Source organism: Dreissena polymorpha, chromosome 13, assembly GCF_020536995.1.
Source record: "Dreissena polymorpha isolate Duluth1 chromosome 13, UMN_Dpol_1.0, whole genome shotgun sequence".
In the NCBI taxonomy this organism is placed as follows: domain Eukaryota; kingdom Metazoa; phylum Mollusca; class Bivalvia; order Myida; family Dreissenidae; genus Dreissena; species Dreissena polymorpha.
Window position 1 is genome coordinate 19,747,258 of NC_068367.1, and position 18,947 is coordinate 19,766,204.

General features: G+C 34.4%; 2 protein-coding genes across 2 annotated transcripts in view; one reads left to right on the plus strand and one right to left on the minus strand.

Moving 5' to 3' along the window:
- The window catches only part of LOC127854502 (uncharacterized), a 29,218-nt gene extending 23,036 nt beyond the window's left edge, over positions 1–6,182 (plus strand). Inside the window, exons 5-7 of the mRNA XM_052389566.1 lie at positions 239–2,075; positions 2,997–3,217; positions 6,172–6,182. Coding sequence (XP_052245526.1) covers positions 239–2,075; positions 2,997–3,217; positions 6,172–6,182 — 2,069 coding nt within the window. The remainder of the gene's footprint in view (positions 1–238; positions 2,076–2,996; positions 3,218–6,171) is intronic.
- An 8,128-nt stretch (positions 6,183–14,310) lies between these two features.
- Positions 14,311–17,591, minus strand: LOC127856330 (uncharacterized). Its single transcript, XM_052392466.1, has 3 exons — positions 17,370–17,591; positions 16,724–16,852; positions 14,311–16,205 (listed from the first exon to the last, which is right to left on the minus strand). The coding sequence occupies exons 1-3, from the start codon at positions 17,373–17,375 to the stop codon at positions 15,339–15,341; spliced, it is 1,002 nt and encodes a 333-aa protein (XP_052248426.1). The 5' UTR covers positions 17,376–17,591; the 3' UTR covers positions 14,311–15,338.
- Positions 17,592–18,947: the final 1,356 nt, after the last annotated feature.

The window sequence follows — 18,947 nt, forward strand, 5'->3', positions numbered from 1 at the left end:
ACATTGAACATAAACAGTTCCGTAACTGTTTTATAATGCCATTTCAGCCACGACTGAATTGAATCAGGGTAGAATGCAAGCTGAGAAGCCATATTTATTACACAAACATCACACTAGCTACTCAACACAGCTCAGTTCGTTCGGATCTCTTTGGAGCGACCTAGCGCCTTTTGCCCTCTTGTAAATAGAAACGTCCAACACCGTAATCCGTTTATATCGAGTTTTATTATTGTTTCAGATTTTCTCAGCCGATTGATCGACCATTACCGTGACACTGTTATTTGCGTACCCCTGTCCACATTGAACCCCAGTCTCGATATAAAAATACAAGACATATATGCCAAGCCAAAAATACACAAGATGAAAATTGAAAAAGATGGTAAACACGTGAAACAAGAACAAATATACAAATATATAGATTGCTTTTGCGGAGGGTTTAGACGTATATATTTACAAGGTGAGCCTGGCAGCGGAAAATCGTATTTTGCTGCAAAATTAGTTCACGATTGGTGTAATGTGCATGCGCCAATCGAGAAATCTACAAAAGAACAAATGATGTTTGGTGACGTGGATACCCTTCAGAAATTCAGGTTCCTTTTTTTAATTTCGTTGCGCGATTCGAGAGAACAGACACACGCAACGCAAATGATAAAATCCCAGCTCATCTACAAAGTATATGCTGAGGACGAATGGGACAGTGCGTACAAACTGGCCTTAAAAATCATGAAAAATGTGATGTATCTCGTCGTTCAAGACGGTCTTGATGAGTGGCCAGGTAAAGAAGTTCTGCCCTCGATGGACGGTATTCCAAAAGACCATTGCATTGTGCTCACAACTTCTCGACCATGGAAACTCGCTGATGAACGTATCAGAAATTCACAAATTGACATTCTGTTTGATCTAGAGGGTATAAGCGATCCTAAAGAATTCAATGAAAAGGTACTACGATGCCTACTTGACGAATCAGCTGATATAGAAAAAAGAGTGAATCTGTTTGAAAAATTCCTCAGTAGTCGTAACCTTGAGTCGATATCATCTTCGCCTATGCTGAACACTCTTGTCCTCTGTACCTGGGTAGATGATAGAGCTGAGTGTGTCACTGGATCGTCACTGTGTGAACTGTACACAACCCTGCTTGAAAATTTGTGTAAAAAAGCTAACTCACAAATTAGTTATTTCGATCCAAACCACACATCACCAGTAAACTGCTTTTCTCGCACGATGCATGTTAAACCAAACATGGAACATATAGATGCCATAGCCAAAGCTGCGTTCTCATTTTTGTTTTCAAATGAAAAAGAATCATCACTAGTGTTCAGCGACATACACTTAATGGCTCATTTGTCTCCAACTGCAAAACAGTTCGCACTCGATTCAGGAATATTATCTCAAAGAAAAGGTAAAAAATGTACTGATCAAACATTGACGTTTGTCCATAAAACAATCCAGGAATTCCTAGCTGCTTTTCATATCCACAGGAATGCAGACGTAATTGACGAGGTCATTTCCGGATATCTCCTATGCAATGACAAATCATATCATGATATATCTCAAATGTTTATATTCCTGTGTGGCTTCAACAACTCCGCAGCGAATAAACTATCTGCAATGATGAATGAGCTTGACGTGTATAGCGATGATCAGAATTATTTCCAAGACTGCATCCTCTCTGGTTATAGGGAGGCTGTAGCCAACAAGAACACTCCAATACACCTACATCTGAGTTTCTTTGACTTCAACAATAATAATGCGGAAGATTTGATCCAGATCTGGAAACTGAACACTTCACGTGCTCGATCTTTAGATGTTGAGTTATATGGTGGGTACGACATACATGTAACAAGACGTTCACAAGACGCGTCGTCTGCAGATTGTCATGAACCTGGACAGGTTTCCTTACCTGCACGTAAGGATCATGGGCCATCTACACTAAACGATGAGGACGGAGTCAGATCGTCTACATCTTGTATCGAGCTTGACTTGTCATTGTGTCACAACCTCGAACATCTGCAGCTCTTTGACAGTTTTGGTGATTATATAACCGTGCAACCACATGCGCTTGTGGGTCTGAAAAAGTTGGAATATCTATATCTTTTTTGTAAATGTGAAGCGCTTGACTTGTCACATTTTGAACACATACGGACAATTATACTGTCCCAAGGAGTAACTTTGTTACCACTCACTATTAATAACTATAAGACTCTTCAAAAAGTCTCACTACGTACAACATATGACGGACTTGATTTATCACTGTTTGAAAATTTAAAGTCGATACAAATCAGCAATAAAGTGAAAGTGTTACCGAAACCACTGCTCATTCATAACAAAGTTACTCATATTTACTTGGAAAATTTTGATTTCAACAGTTTAAACAATGAGGCCATTTATACATGGTGTCTACTTAACGGTGCTGATCCAGTAACATTTGCAGACTTTACGCCAGTACTGCCCTCCTTAGAACACATTCACTTGAGGAGAGTCACATGTTCGCCCACCTGGCTACGCAGTCTGTTAAGCACGCTGTTGACTCTCGATCACGAGGTGATCATCAATCTGGCGTCCTGTAACATATCTTCATTCGATCAAGACGTGAATACAAGTCTGCGAGGCAGTGACATGCCATCGTGTGTGAAGGATGCAGACAGCGAGTCAGCGAATGCACATATAAGAACGGATTTAAACAATACATGTACATTCAATTGTGTGATCGACTCTCCTGGTCTATGGGAGACTCTGCACGGTCAGAATGTAAAACATCTGAGACTGGATATTTTGATGAAAGGTTATAAGATGTATTATTGTGTACCGTCACTGTCACGGTCACTAGCATCCCTCTCACAGCTGGAAACGCTTACCATGCATTTTGATTTGTATATCGACCTACAGCTTCCTCCATCTCTGAAGAATTTGACTGTCTGTTATGATGCATTGTCTCAATCAGAACATCGCCATCTGGTAAACAAACTGTGTGCATTGACTCAACCACTTGAATGTAGATTGGACTTCGGTTGTGGTAATGAAATAACAAAAAACACGGTAAATAAGATGCAACCAGAAGAATACATCCCCATCCAACAAGAACTCAAAGCTCTGAAGTTTGTTGAAGTGAAACGATTTCGAATATATGACCGGACACCTAACACCTTTAAATCGTCTGATGATGCATGGTCTGTACATGGCAGTGTTGTTGATGATGGTGATAACAATGATGATATCGGTAATGATGAGTTTTTTAAAAGTTATATAGAATGGATTGATGAAAACGTTCTCAATCGCATATCAATGCGACTTCAGATTAACTGTGTTAAAGAACAAGCCTTAATAAAGTGAAGTAGTGTATGAGTCATGAAATTGATCTTAACATGATCATCAAACATTTCCGGAAAAGTTTGAAATATTATGTAAATAATTATATACGTATAATTAAACGAACATTGGTTTGTGCAGTATGTTGGCTCGGATACCAATGCCGCTCACGGTTAACTGTGTTAAAGATCTAGATCCATGACAAAAAAATAAGAAAAAAATCCACTTAATGACACCAATATTATACTTAAATGTATGGTGTACATTTCACGCAAAGTATAATAAACTGCAAATACACTGCGTGCATACTTGACTGATGACGTGTATGAAATGTGTATTACATCTTGTGAAGAGGTAAATAGTGTGCAGTTGTAAATATGAATACTATGACTTTATGCCATTTCTTATTGTAAATGTATTTCTAATGATTATGATAATCTGATGCAAAAGTAAGTTCAGCTGAGTTGTTTAGCATGTTATTGATGATGATGATGATGATGTTGAATTGGATGATAATATGAAAAGCTAAAGGATTATGATGATACACGATGACGCGTGTGCAAATGATTTGACAAGAATACTGTTAACAACGACAACGACGGTGCTGTTGTTGTTGACGCTACTGTAGATGATAATGATTACGATGATGATGATGATGGTGATGATGATGATGATGATGATGATGATGATGATGATGATGATGGTGATGATGATGATGATAAGGATGATTATGATGATGGCGACGACGACGATGATGGTGATGATGATGATGATGATGGTCATCATCATTATCATAATCATGATCATGATTCTAATTATACTAACATTGGCAATTATGAATTGATGATGATTTGTATTATTATGTCGATGGTGGTTATGATGATGCTGATGCTGGTGCTGATGATGATGTTGCTGCCGCTGATGATGATGATGACGATAATGATGAATTGACTAGCATTTATACGAGTCCAATTGGTTTCGAAAATATTCAGATTATCATAACTAAGGGCTATCTCTTTCACAATTCGAATGTTTAATTTACTGTGTTTCATGTCGAAGATAATAATATACTTTACAATTGTATTACCATATAGTGTTTTTAATGATTTATTTCTAAAGCTAACATTAAAAAGGTAAGTTTACGTGTAGTTGTTTTGTCCAAGAAAGGCGTCAACCGATTCCATATAGATTGGTTGTTACATTCCAAAAATAGATGTTCCATAGTCTCAATATTTTTACCACAGGTGTCACATAAATTGGAGTTGAATAGCTTTCATTAAAAAAAAATAATTTCTTGGTCGCGATGATTCAAAGTATGTACCTTTATTTGAAATACCATTCGGTTTTTGTTTTTTAACATATAATAATATATCTTCCAAGTTTCTTAGGGTACACATTTTATTTGGAATTCGGATTGTTCAATCTGTTTGGCACTAAATAACGTCACTGATGTGTTTACTTCATGACGTCATTTCCTGTGCATTTGCTTTTGACGTCAATATACAATTGTTTATTCGAGTAAAAAGGAAGAAAAACGCCTGTATTTAATTTGCTACAAATAACTTTTTAAGATCCTATTAAGGCGAAACGTTTCAGGAAAGATTGAACAAATGTGTTAGTGCGATGTTGTTATTGTTTATTTGTTCCCAATATCATAGTGTTATTGGTTTTATCTTGTTGTAATTTTTTACGCATCTTAACTTCCGGTCGTGGGTTATTTGACAACAAACTATAACGTACACGAATTATTTTGTAAGTATAGTTTTTATAATGTGCGATATATTGAATGAATCTTACAGGTATTTCACTCAAGTTAAGTTTGTTATAAAATTAATAACAACCGTTTATTCGATAATCAAACAGTTGCACAACATAATATGTGCCTTTTTAAAACATTCTTTATAAAAAAGTGTTTTTATTTATGGAAATGTTTGTTTTATAACATTAAATTGTTGTATTTTAGGTGTTTTCTTCTAACACATTTTCTACTTGTCTCCTTGATGAGAGTATATGAGATGTAAACATGTTTTATTTTGCTATATCACGTAGTAGAGAATCACATATGTTACATTCAAACGTTAAACGCCACACTATTTGTCTATTATTTTCTCACAAAAAATATCCGATTTCTGAGATTTGTGGTATCTAACATACTTTTCACGAAACTGCATTTTACAGAGTTCATAAGTGAACATTAGTTAGTCAGCTAGATACCCGAAGCTCGTGATGATGATGATGATGAAATTGCCAGTTGATATCGTCCTAATTAATCTTTTGTCGAACTAGCGTTTGTCATTGAAGATATTAAGTACTTACAATTGATGAATGTTATCATTCCTACAAAAAAATGTAATCCAGCTCATATTCAAATTTATAAACCATCATTTAAAAGATTCAATTTTGACTTCGAGCATTTTATGCTGGCGCTTGAGTTTTGTATCTAACCGCCATTTGAATTTCACAAACTTTGTTTAATGATATATTTTATAGGCGATTGGTAATTCATAATACTTGAAGTCGCTGCTGCAATGCTGATATTTGTATCTGTTCTAATGTAGAGCATGAATTTTAAAGCTTAGCAGTTTACAGAATCCATGCACTATTCAATTGTTCAGTGGTGTAATGAATTAGAAATTTCTGACACCTCAATTATTAAAGGTATAATTAAATGTTGTTGAACAATTAGTAAGGTCTTATCATAATATATAAATAATTTGGATTATTAAAGCTTCCTTGATATAATTGTATTATTTATTATTAGTATTATTAGCATCTTCCAGGCTTGTTGCTTAATCAAAGTACAGCTCGGTAATTGGCAGCATTTTCTTTTGTATATTGTTATTAGATTGGTTGTCAATATTCCAGCATCCAAGTGAGACTGACTCACAACATACTGACCACAAATAATTTGTCAAAGAAATGAACAAAAAGTGACTCAGACAAATATGTTTTCTGTAAAACAGAAACAGAAACTCTTGTTTATTTATTTTGGAATTGCAATGTTATACACATGTTTTTACATCACATCACATCACATCTGCTACTAAAACATTGATAACAGTCTCAGTTTTTATTTCAGTATTTATTATTTAAAATGGGATTAGATGGTAACCAATCTGGAAAGTATAACATTTTTGTCTCCACATAAAACGCTTTAGTTATTATTGTAGACGTATAATGGTAACCCCTACAATTCATGGTCTCCGAAGTAGCTGCAAAATAGCCTATGCAGTTATACAAAAAAGCATTTAACAAACGTAAATAAAAGTTCTTGGGAATTGTTGGAATTTCTTTGTAATACTTATTTACCTTCATAACCTTACTATTAGTACTTTTGTTTTATATTTTTATCGCCTTGGCATGCATTATTGTAACATGACTGATTGTATTAAAAGTACATAGTATTCCAGCGATGTTTGTATGCGATTTACAATACATATTGGCGAATAAAATGTATTTCAAAACAAAATATATTCCAGCATCCAGTTCCAGCATCCTTATGCCTATATAAGGCGCACGAATCATACAATAGGAGCTAGTCAGTGACCTAAGTATGCAATCGCCAAACTTTAAGAGTGCACATTTTTCTCAATATGATCCGCCAATCTAGGATAGTATAGGTTAAAAATGTAATAACTGTTTATGTGCACATTTTCGTGCATATCTATTTTGAATTATTAAACAAATGCAACTAGACCTTTTGAAGAGATTAGGCACATAGTATATAATTTAGATGATAATAATTGTTGTCAAGCAATGTGAGTTTCGATGATGGGAAAACAATGAGAAAATAATAAAGTTGTTATGTAAACATTTTGTTAACGTCTTTTTATTCGATCGCCTTGGTACCACTCTTAAACAAATATTGGCGCGCCCATTGATAAAGCGCTTAAAATGACCGTTCCCTTTAAACAGGTCAATTGCCTTTCCCAAGGCTATAAAATGCCCATTGTGATTTCAACGTGTTACTTCCTGAAGACGTTTTTCGTATGAAACGGTTATATGGTTTTAAAACAAGACTTGAAGAGGGTCATAACTGCTATTTATCGTTAACCTGCATTCACGGACAACATATACTGTAGACTTGACCTGATAAAAGACAGGAACTTAGAAAGAGAACAGTAGGACATACCTACAAGCTACATGAACCAGACAGTTTGCCTTAAGGGCAGGGACGCCCCTTATTCTAGTGCGTTTGTTGAAACGTATTTAGTGAAGTTATCAAAACATAAAAAAATTAAACATAACAATATTGAAGATTCACAATCATATCGTTACATGAACATGCATATATAATTGCAAATAGAAACAATGATAAATAACTTTGTCGTTATAGTACTGGATTATAACTACATGATTTGTATTTTGAAGTTAAATTACATTACAAAAATAATCTACCGAAAAATTGCCAAGTAATACACTGATCATGTTGACATACATACATAAGTACTCAAGGTCGTCAGGCATGATTATAATAATTGAGCACCATTAAAAAAACAATTGAAACATTTATGTTTTTAAAAACATTCTAATTTTGTGAATTTGAAGTATAATCTTTTTTGACTTGATAATATATATATATTTGCACGCAAAAAGTACTTTCATGTTAGTTTTCGTTGCATTATGATGTCACGCATGACGTCATTTGTTCATAAAACGTTTGTTTCACAGGAGGTATTAAACCATCATACAGACCAGACCATTTTACTGATACCATTTTATTCGACGTGTGTGCATGCAAGCTAAGAGTCTCAATATTCCTGAAGAATAAAAACATGTTTGTCCTCGAGAATACACACACGACTTCTTGTACATATGCTTATTAATGCTTTCATCCGAAATCGTTGTTTTTTGGCGAAAGTCACATCAGATATTTCATTCACGCGTAAATTGTCTTTCCTTTTCTCGCCCATGTCTGCTGGAAAAAACTCACAAGTTCATGAACAATTGTAAATTCATCAATTGCGGCAATAACCCAAAAACCACAATATTTTATTATTCAGTGAATTTTAATATGTGTTATTTTGTAGTTTGGTCGGTGTACGAAAACAGCGATTAATAATATTAATTTGATGATGATGATGATGATGATGATCGTGGTGGTGGTGATGATAATGATGATGATGACGATGATGATTATGATGATGATGATGATGATGATGATGATGATTACGATGACGACGACGACGACGATGACGATGATGATGATGATGATGATGATGATGATGATGATGATGATGATGATGATGATGATGATGATGATGATGATGATGCCAGGTGGATATTCAGCTTACTGATGTAGAAATAAATTCGGTATGTGTTTTATTTTCAGCTGAATAATGTCTGGGAGTCAATAATCATGAGTGAAGGCCATTGCGATAATTGGATATAAATAAATAAATGTTATTTATAGCGGCATTCTTACTGTTATTATTTGTATGTTGTTTTGAATCGTATACTGTTGTTTGTTTGTTGTTTGTTATTGTTGTATTTTTGAGGGAATTAAGGGTAGGGGCTGTGATTGGTTGGGTTGAAACAGAACAAACGCATTTGGAAAAATATTTTCTCTAATCATCTTGAATTAATATTGCATAAAATAAACATTCATGAGTATATAATAGATAATTTTATTGAAATATTATGTACAATTTATCCATATGATTATGATCCATAGTCTAAATACACCAAATAAGTGGTTCAACAAAAAACAAATTGTGCGCACTCGCACAATAATATATGCAACAACATTCACTAAGGCATGTGACAAAGTGTTCGACGTACACCACAGACAGCATAGTTTGTTGTATTCCATTGCAAAATGTAAATCAACACAAAATCTTTGACAATTGGTTCCATGTACACGTAATCCTAAACATTCAGCTAAATGTTCAGTGCATTCTGTCAGTTTCTAGGGGAATACCAGAAAAGTGTTTGTAAATTTATGTAAAAAGAGACAACACGTTCCTCTAACGCAGAAAATAAATGCGCACTTAAGTATTAATTGGACCTCGCCTTATAAAAGGGGGTTTAATGCATGTGCGTAAAGTGGCGTAAAGGCTCATAAGTAACGACACTTTCCGCCTAAACTTGAAATTTGCTAAAAAGATGCTTTCTTGAAACGAAAAATATCATAAAAGCGGAAAGTTTGTCCCTGATTAGCCTGTGGGGTCTTCACAAACTAGTATGGGAATAAACTTGACGCACATGCATTTAACCTTTTACACAGAGCACGGCTCAATTATATGTGGAAACATACCACGTATAATGATTTTCCTACAACGAACATTACGCATATTTGTGTGTTTTATGTTCGAGTTTTCTAATTTTCTTTAAATTCCACAAAAGTTCCTTATATATAGAAGTGAAAGTCCAGCTGCTGGAGCAGTAGTGCATTCTTATTATACACAATTTCGTGGTACTTTATTTAAAGGCAAGTGACCATATGCCAAAACAGTACGAAACGTTTCATGGGTGTTGTTATCCTTACAGTGCATTACGCATCTTGGGAAATTTTCAAAAGCATGCTACACAGTTTGAGAAATGTTCACACATCTAATAACCAATAAATCATTGTCATGGGCTACGTGAAAAATGCTAACGATCTTCAAGAATACGTCCGTTATGCTTTTGCGCACAACGGATATGAAAAGTGCGCACATAGAAACAGTGTAGAACGACTGCGCGTGGAAAACGTGCAACAAAATCATGATTTTATGATCTTTCGGTGTGAACATGATCATTGCTCTCAAACTGACAGCAGATGCGACGACGCGTATAAGTAAAATGACATTGAAAGCCAAACAAATTCTCATCCATTCTACAACGTCCTCAGTATCTTCGTGCCGAACCAGTTGCAATCCACCAGATTCAGTTCCCGATGTTCGTCTATACTTCTTGGGGCAACTGACAGCGATCATCACCGTGTTACACAGGTTGCATACGACCATCGGCGTAACCTTTCGAAGTGCGAATTGTGTCATCATCGCGTCTTCGCTCAGGACCTCTAAACAGATGGTCTCCTCGGTGTGGCACCTGGAGAAAACATGTGCCACTAGGAAGCTCGCGCAGAGCGAAGATATAAGACTGGTAAAACAGAATCTCGTGAGTCCTCTTGTCTTTCAACGAGCTAGCGGAATCGCTTTGGTGAAGAGCACCTCCACGTGAAATACCACTATGAGCCATGGCGACGCAAAAAAACATGTATTCAGCTGCGTACATCACGAAAAGGCATAGTTTGTTGTCAAAAGATATTGTGTGAAAATGTACCAATGGATACAGAATGATTCCCATCACAATTGCAAGCAATATAATTTGAAAAAGGTGCCACATCTGAGGCATTTCGCGAAACCTTTTGTCGGCGATGGTGAGAAATACCCCGAGGCCAATAATGGAAAAACCCAAGGCGCCCGTTAAATTCACGTCATGGAAGATCTGGAAACAGTAAGTCACCAACTACATATTTATAACAATAATTACTTTTTATCATATATTTATTAAATGCAAGTGAAGCACTGTTCTTCGAACATGAGCAAAACACACAATGAACAGTGCAGTATACCCTATATATGTTACGTGTATAATAATGGATTTGCCTGTAGCATTAAGCATCTAAAATAATGATATTTAAAATAATCGAGAACGTAATAATTATTTTACAAAACTGAAATGATTTTAATCTTTTTATAGTTTTACCACATTAGATGTGTGGTTCATCGCACTGAATAGTGGTTTCATTTCACGTTGCGTAATTGTAGTAATTAGATTGGTCATGTAAAATTATACTAAATAACAAGTGTTATTTATAAATAAGTAAAATAAAGAGTCTACTCAAAAATATCATTTGCTTATATATTTGAATAATAAATGTTGAAATGTGGTGTGATAATAAAGGTTAATTTAAATCAGTAAATCCAATGTCGATTTTATTACACCACAGCTTCTGCAATATCCTCTGTTGATAGTAATATAAAAATAGGATTATTTCATTCTTCAATACCATACAGACATCGACAGGGCGGTTCTATTTTAGCAACACGATTTTCTCGTGATAACTGAACCTTGATGTTCGGTGGATCTCAATCGCGGATGACGCCGAAGTCGTACGCGTCGTTACTGATGTCATCTATTTGACCAGAGAATGTCGTTCCGCCGTTTGCGAAGGTAACGGTGTACTTCTTAATCTTATAGAAACCGGCTGTGATATAGGTTTCAACAACTGACTGTTCTGTTATAATATTAAATAGTGCAATGATTTGGATAGCAAATTGTTATAATAAAATAAAATAAAATACTATATAATATAATATAATATGATATAATATAATATAATATGATATGATATAATATAATATAATATGATATAATATAATATAATATAATATAATGTAATATAATATAGAACTGGTAGTATAAGTACACGCTGTATAAACATAAATAGACCTTTACTCATTATACATATAATAGGACGACTAGAAATGCGGTGGTTCTTAAAGTAGCCGCCAGGACGCTCTTGTTCTGAATCTGTTGAATGCAGATTATCAACACATTACACGTCCATCTTACTATTAGTTTAACAGACATATACAAGTAGCTTTATAACACAAGTGTAAGATTTCTGGAAGGATGGAGAAACGTACGTATCCTTTAATGGATAGATGCCCAAATTAAATTAACTGTGCAAGTACCACTTAGATAAATCTCGCGCATATATGTGAATCCGTTCAAAGCTTTCTATCGCTGTTTTAAGTTTTTAACAGACACACTACACGAGGAAAAAGTATTTTAATATACGTTTTTGTTAAATCAAATGTAAACAGCAAATATAAATATACCCACTTACCGCTATTGTAATCAGGTTATTTCGATAGATAAACAGTTTCAGCGTGAATATCCGAATACTATTCGTCGTTATACAAATGTGCACAAATTATATGTACATGCGCATGTCCTCGACTCCCATCAAGCAAATAATTATGTAACATTTTCAATAAACGGCACTCCTTCATGCAAGCTGACTCCGAGTGCATTTATCTAACTATACAGGGATGTACGCTATGAATTTTAACAAATGTGGCGCACATTTTTTGTTAAGATTGTATGATGACATATTTGCTTATAGATATTCCACTGCTATTTGAGGTGGAGCTATTGCTTTGATTAATAAACACCTTTTTTATTAAAAAAAAAATATGTAGATACATCGCTTATTTGTAAATTGTGATTACTGGTATTATTTAAGATTAAACATTTAATAACCTATTATTTTTAATAAGTGTTTGACACTTACTATACGTTGTCACTAAAATCAAATTCTTTCGATTTGAGCGTCACATTTTGCCATTCATTTTTTAGTTTTTGTCTGCATACGTAAGTGTGATTAAAAATGTTACGCTCCTTTGGTTGGTGATTCATTTTGTGACAAATGTAAGATTCGGCTAGTCCTCAAAGCGGGTTGAAACCCCTGAAGTTTTGCGATGATTGTTCCAAGGCGGTGAATCAAGTTTTAATCATCGTATGTTAATACTTGGTGTTCTGTTATTAAATTAAAGAAGGTGATATAAACAATAATGTCTCTCCAGATACAGAGATTTTGGTGTTTTATTGTTTGCTATATATTAAGTGCGATGGCATCTGAGCTGGATATTTAGACTCCATAACATTTTCTATAGGACATGCCACAATTCAAAGCATGTTGACTATCTTTATCAAATTTGTATTGGAAAGTCCATGTTTAAATAAAGCGAATATGTGATTCAAGTTTTGATTGACTGAAAAAATGAAACTGTATGGTTAATATTTACTTGATTTATTTCTCCGATGAGTAACGAAAATTTCCGATTTCCTTAAATGATTGGTAAAAAATGAATGTTTACACATGGTTGTTTTGCTCAGACTTTTCTATTTTATATAAGCAACTATTTAAATGATCAGGACCTGTTTTGATTATTTGTTTGGGTTATTTATTTCCACTGCGTGGAATCTTTAAAAAAAGAACTAAAACATGTTAAATAGTTATTATGAAAAAGTGTCTTCATGCAAGATTCTCTTTGCCTATGTTTGTGAGCTTAGACCAGCCTGAGCAGAATCCAAAATAACATTTTTTGTAATATTGATATTCATATGACAAACCAAAAACTAAGTTTGCTATGATTTAATAGAATAAAGTAGATTAAAATGGTGAACACAGATATTTGTGTGAAAGCCTATATACCGCTTGCTTTAAGTGACTAAAATCACCTCCAGCGGGAATGTACGGGAAATGTTTTAAAGCTAAGCGAAACTTATTGAACTGAACGAGTTATCGCCATTGTGTGTCATACATATAAAACAATTTTCGTATCAACAGATGTCATGTGTTCCCTATAACCATTTATGGTTTTCGTTAGCTGGTGTAGACAATTTGTATGAAAGAACAAAAAGAAGCCAAGCGGAAATAAAACAATAATGTCAATAAACTACTCGTGTAAGCTTTTTCATGAAAATGAGTATGTGGAAATTTCGCTCTAATTTATCCTTAGATAAGTTAGCTAACTAAGATCAATGAAATATGAAATAATTAGATAAAAGTCAATAAATGATAAGTATAGTGGTACTCATGATATGTGTATGGTGTTGTTTATTTGTTGTTGTTGGTTTGATTTGTTTATTTTTTATTCTTTGGTTTTGTTTTTGGAGGAGAGGACTAACGCATTTTAAGTTGATATACATTGAACTGACAATGTAAAATGCATAAACATAGATGATCATTCAAATAGGTAATAATTATATTTGATAATTATATAAATGTGTATATATATATTATGTATGTATGTATTGTATATTTCTTATTATGTATGCATATAACATAAGAACAACCAATAAAGACACGTAGATATCGTAAATGGTAACTTGATTTTGATATTTAAATAATACACAAATGACGTCAATAATTAAATGATCCAACATAATTGTAATTTATTTACAAGGTTAATAATAATAATTCAACAAATGCGCATCAAGCCTATACTTAAAATTGTATTATTATATAAATTCGTCACCTAAAATGTACAATGACAAACTTTATAAACATTATACTTCCAACTTAAAGATATGTAATGAGTTTACCATAACACTACAGTAAATGTGCAATATCAGTGTTAACGTCAAAGTCTACAAACATAAAATCAATATGCAAAAACCTTTAGAAAGGAAATTAAGTTGACAAAACCAAAAAATATCATACAAATCAGATAAACAATAAACATCGGTGATTATTTATCGTATTGTTTCCATGCACGCCATACATTCAGTCGCCTCCACTGAATCAAAGCTGTACACTGCGTTTGCTACTTACCGTACGGTAAATCACACGTTATGCTTGAACGAAGAGCTTTCAAACTTAAATTCTAATACACTCTTTACAAACGATTATTCAAAATAATTTATAGTTTATGTGCATGATAATAATAATAATTATTGGTATAAAGAGGGTCTTAAAGAGACGTCATGCAGATACTTTTCTCACCCGTTGGTTCGAGAAAAATGTAGTCTACATACTCTTTAAATAATATATACAGCAAACTACAATACGGAATCTGGCAAAACGTACATTACATACTGTTAAATATGTGCTAAATCAATGGCAAACAAATCATAATCAACATATAGGATTAGAACGTTGATTCAATGAACACTTAATGTTTTTAAATCATTTAGCCAACTTTTCGCACAAAAGTTAATATCCGAACGGTGAATTAATATTCTCTTATAAAGAGATAAAAAGTGCCTCAAATGAACAAAACTCTTACAAACTTAGAAAACACATTTATGTTGATACACGTTAACAATAGACCGATTATTGTGCTTGTCCCACAGAGTGCATTTCAAATTGATATAAATCTGTCAAGCTTATTCTCTGAAAATTATGCAAAATTTGTCCAATAAATACACTTCGCATCATTAGAGCGAATCTGTAAAAATGCAGCACGCATCTTCCAAAAATGTTTAAACGTACACTACGCAGTTTCAGAGATGTTAGCAAAGCTGACGGCCAATTAATCATCTGCCTTTGCAACGCGAAAAACGCCAACAATCTTCCACAACACGTCCGCTATGCTACGGCGCACTCCGGATATAAAAAGTCCGCACATTGGCACGAGGTAGAAAGACTGCGCGTGGAAAACATGAAGCAAAAACGCCACCTTATATTTATCCGGTGTGAATAAGTTTGTGTCTTTCAGTAAGACAGCCAATGCGACGAGGCGTATTAGTAAAATGACGTTGAGGATCAGACAACATCTCATCCACTCTGAAACGTCGCCTGTACCTTCGAATCGTACCTGGTGCAGTCCGTACGATTCAGTTCGCAGGTTTCGTCTAAACGTCTTAAAGCAACTGACAGCGATCATCAACGTGTTACACAGAGCGCATATGACCATCGGCAAAACCTCTCGTAGTGCGAATTTCGTGTTCCACGCGGCTTCGAACGGTATGTGCAAGCAGAATGTCTCCTTAGTGTTGAACGTAAGAACCACATGGGACACTAGGAGACTGGCGCAGAGCCAACATGTAAGACTAAGAATACAAAATCTCGAGAATTCACTGGTCTGCCAACGAGATAGCGGGATTGCTTTGGCGAAAAGAACCTCCACGTGAAATACCACCATCAGCAATGGCGACGCAAAACTCATGTATTCTGCCGAGTACATCACGAATTCGCACAGACCGTTGTCAAACAAAATCATTCCAAAATGTCCCAACGGGTGCAGAATGCTTCCCATCAGAACAGAAAGTAACATTATTTGAAACAGATGCCACATCTGAGGTATTTCGCGAAGCCTTTTGTCGGCGATGGTAAGAAATATCCCGATGCCAATGATGGAAAACCCAATGGCACCCGTAATATTCACGTCGTCAAAGACCTGCAAGAAAGTAAGCCTTCTAGAAGCATACACTTAACCATATATTTAGAAAACACGTTCTTTTCTTAACTAAAGAGACATTGATTAAATGCAAATGAGAACTTTTCTTTGTATTGAATGTATATATCTGAAGTTTGTAACAATTAATTGCTTTGGCAAACACAAATAAAACAATACATTCTGGAATCTCAATGAGGTTATTGATTTTCACGATTACAATTCTCACTCCCTTATCCTTACATTGGCCAAGAGAAGCTTTTATAAACTTATATGCTGTACGTTTGAATAACTAAAATGATAGGCTATACCATTGTGTTCATATCTTGTAATAAAATAAATCAATGCAAGGTATAATGATAAGACATTGTATTTTAATCGATTAATTTGATTTTGTTACACGTCTGCGCATATCCAATAATTAACTGTTGTTTGTGTGAAAATATCATTATTCTATTATTCAATACAATACAAAAATCGGTAATGTTGTCCTTATTTAGAACACGATATACTAGTGATACCTTTGCCAGCTCGTCCAGTTGTTTAAAATCGTGAATGACGCCGAAGTCGTAAGCGTCGTTACTGATGTCATCATAAGGACCAGAGATTGGCGTTTCGTTGTTTGCGTTGGTAACGTTGTACGTCATAGTCTTAAAGAAAAAGTTGTGCAAGGATAGTTTGATATGAACTTTGCTTTGATAATGAGTTTCCCAAAACTGACTTTTTTATTATCATATAAACTATCACAAGGTTATAGGCAGCAGATTGCTTTGACGAATACTTATAGTTTTTCCTTAAAGACAACATTGTTATTATGAACATTATCTAATATAACATAATATTCTATGATATAATATATTATACTGTTTTAAAGTATATATTCGAAATCGCCGTGGCGTAGTGGATATTCATACAGATCTCCAACATATTTTATGTTCCTCAATTAGTATTACCAGACATACACACGTTGCTGTTGCTGTAAAATACAAGTGCACGACTATTGGACGGATGAATGCACGTAGTTCTTATTAAAGGACGGATGAAAACAAGCATAATCACAGGGTTAAACCATAAACTAAGCAATGAACATCTGAATACCACCTAGATAACTCTTTATATTTTTTTTACATGCAAACTAAACTGCATATATAAACGACACTCACTTACCGCCATTTTTATCAGGTTACTTCTTTAGAAAACGTTGAAAAAGATATTCGGTTGCATGGTGGATACATATTCCATTCGTTTTTGTCTTAAAACAAATGATCACAAAATAAATGTTACGAGCGCTTGTCCTCCAACTCCATCACACAATAATTTAACATTTTCAGTGAACGACTATCTCTATTGCAAGCTGACTCTTGGTTGATATTATTATGGTTCGGTGAGAAAACATTGTAACTTGTGTATGTAATGCATACGTGTTTCAATAGTTTTGCGCTTAGTCTTTGATGTCTTTATCGGATGTACCTTTGGACGTTAGTTACCGAGCAATTAAGAATCGTTAGTCAATTAAACCAATTTCAGATAAGCTTTCTGGGTGTCCGACATGCCCGGGTCAGAACATGTACTTGTACGCATCGTAAGGTTTTAAAGCCCATAAACACTTAAAAACAACGAATATTTCGTACAGTATTTCGAAAAAAAATTAACATATAACAAATCAATGTTTCTTATATCAATAACCACAATTTCAACGCTAGATATGTTCTCATGAATACGTCGTTCTTCCGACGCTGCCCGAAGCCAGTCTCGGGTTGCTTGTAAATGTTCGGATATCGTGGCGGAAAAGTACATTGAATATATTGTCGCACATAAAACGAGCGTTTTGTATCTCCTTAAATCTATGTTACCATAACACATCTAGCGTTGACATTTTGGCTATTGCAAAAAGGAACACTGATTTGTTATGGTTTAACTTTATTTTACGAAATATTTTGCAAAATATTCGTTGATTTTGAGTATTTCTGATACTTATACGTCGTTGTATCGTTAAGGTCCAGTGTTTTGCCTTTTGGAATAACGTTTTTTATGTTCAACTTCACATACCCAAACATGTGATCGAGCGATGCCAAAGAGCTAACTGTGTATGCACACTTTAAGATTACACAATGAAAAAAACTAATTGAAGAAAAATAGCACGCACATTTCGTCAATTATCCGGAAAACCATCTGCCAATCTCATCCCTGCTGATTATGAATAACAATGCAGTGCTTGTGGAATATAAGAAATTTAATAATAATTTAACAGCATCCATCAGTTTTAAAGGCGGTAATAATTGGTTGGTTAATAAAAGTCCGAGAAGTTTGTTACAATCATTAAATTTACAAACATCCGTAATCTCCAATGTGTTGACACGTGATTCTGTAGATGGAAGCTATCTGGTCAAAACAAACATCCTCTTGGGGTTACGTGCATTAAATAATTTAAACTGGCTCTTTATAAGCATGTACGCTGTACATTGTGGTAGTTATTGTTAAGATTGTCTGATTAAGTATCTGTCGACCGAGGTTCCGCTGCTCTTTGAAATATTATGTCATCTGAGCTGTAAATTCGGACCATTTGGTATACTTGTCGTTGATACATAAGCAAATGTTCGTTGATAAGATGGTTAATTATTCTTAATGAGGTTTCGGCGGTCTCTTGGAGAGGCCACAATTCAACCTATGTTGACTATCTTGATAGAAGTTGGAATGAAACGTTCTTTTTATCATATCATATTTCAGTGGTATAAATCAGATTTC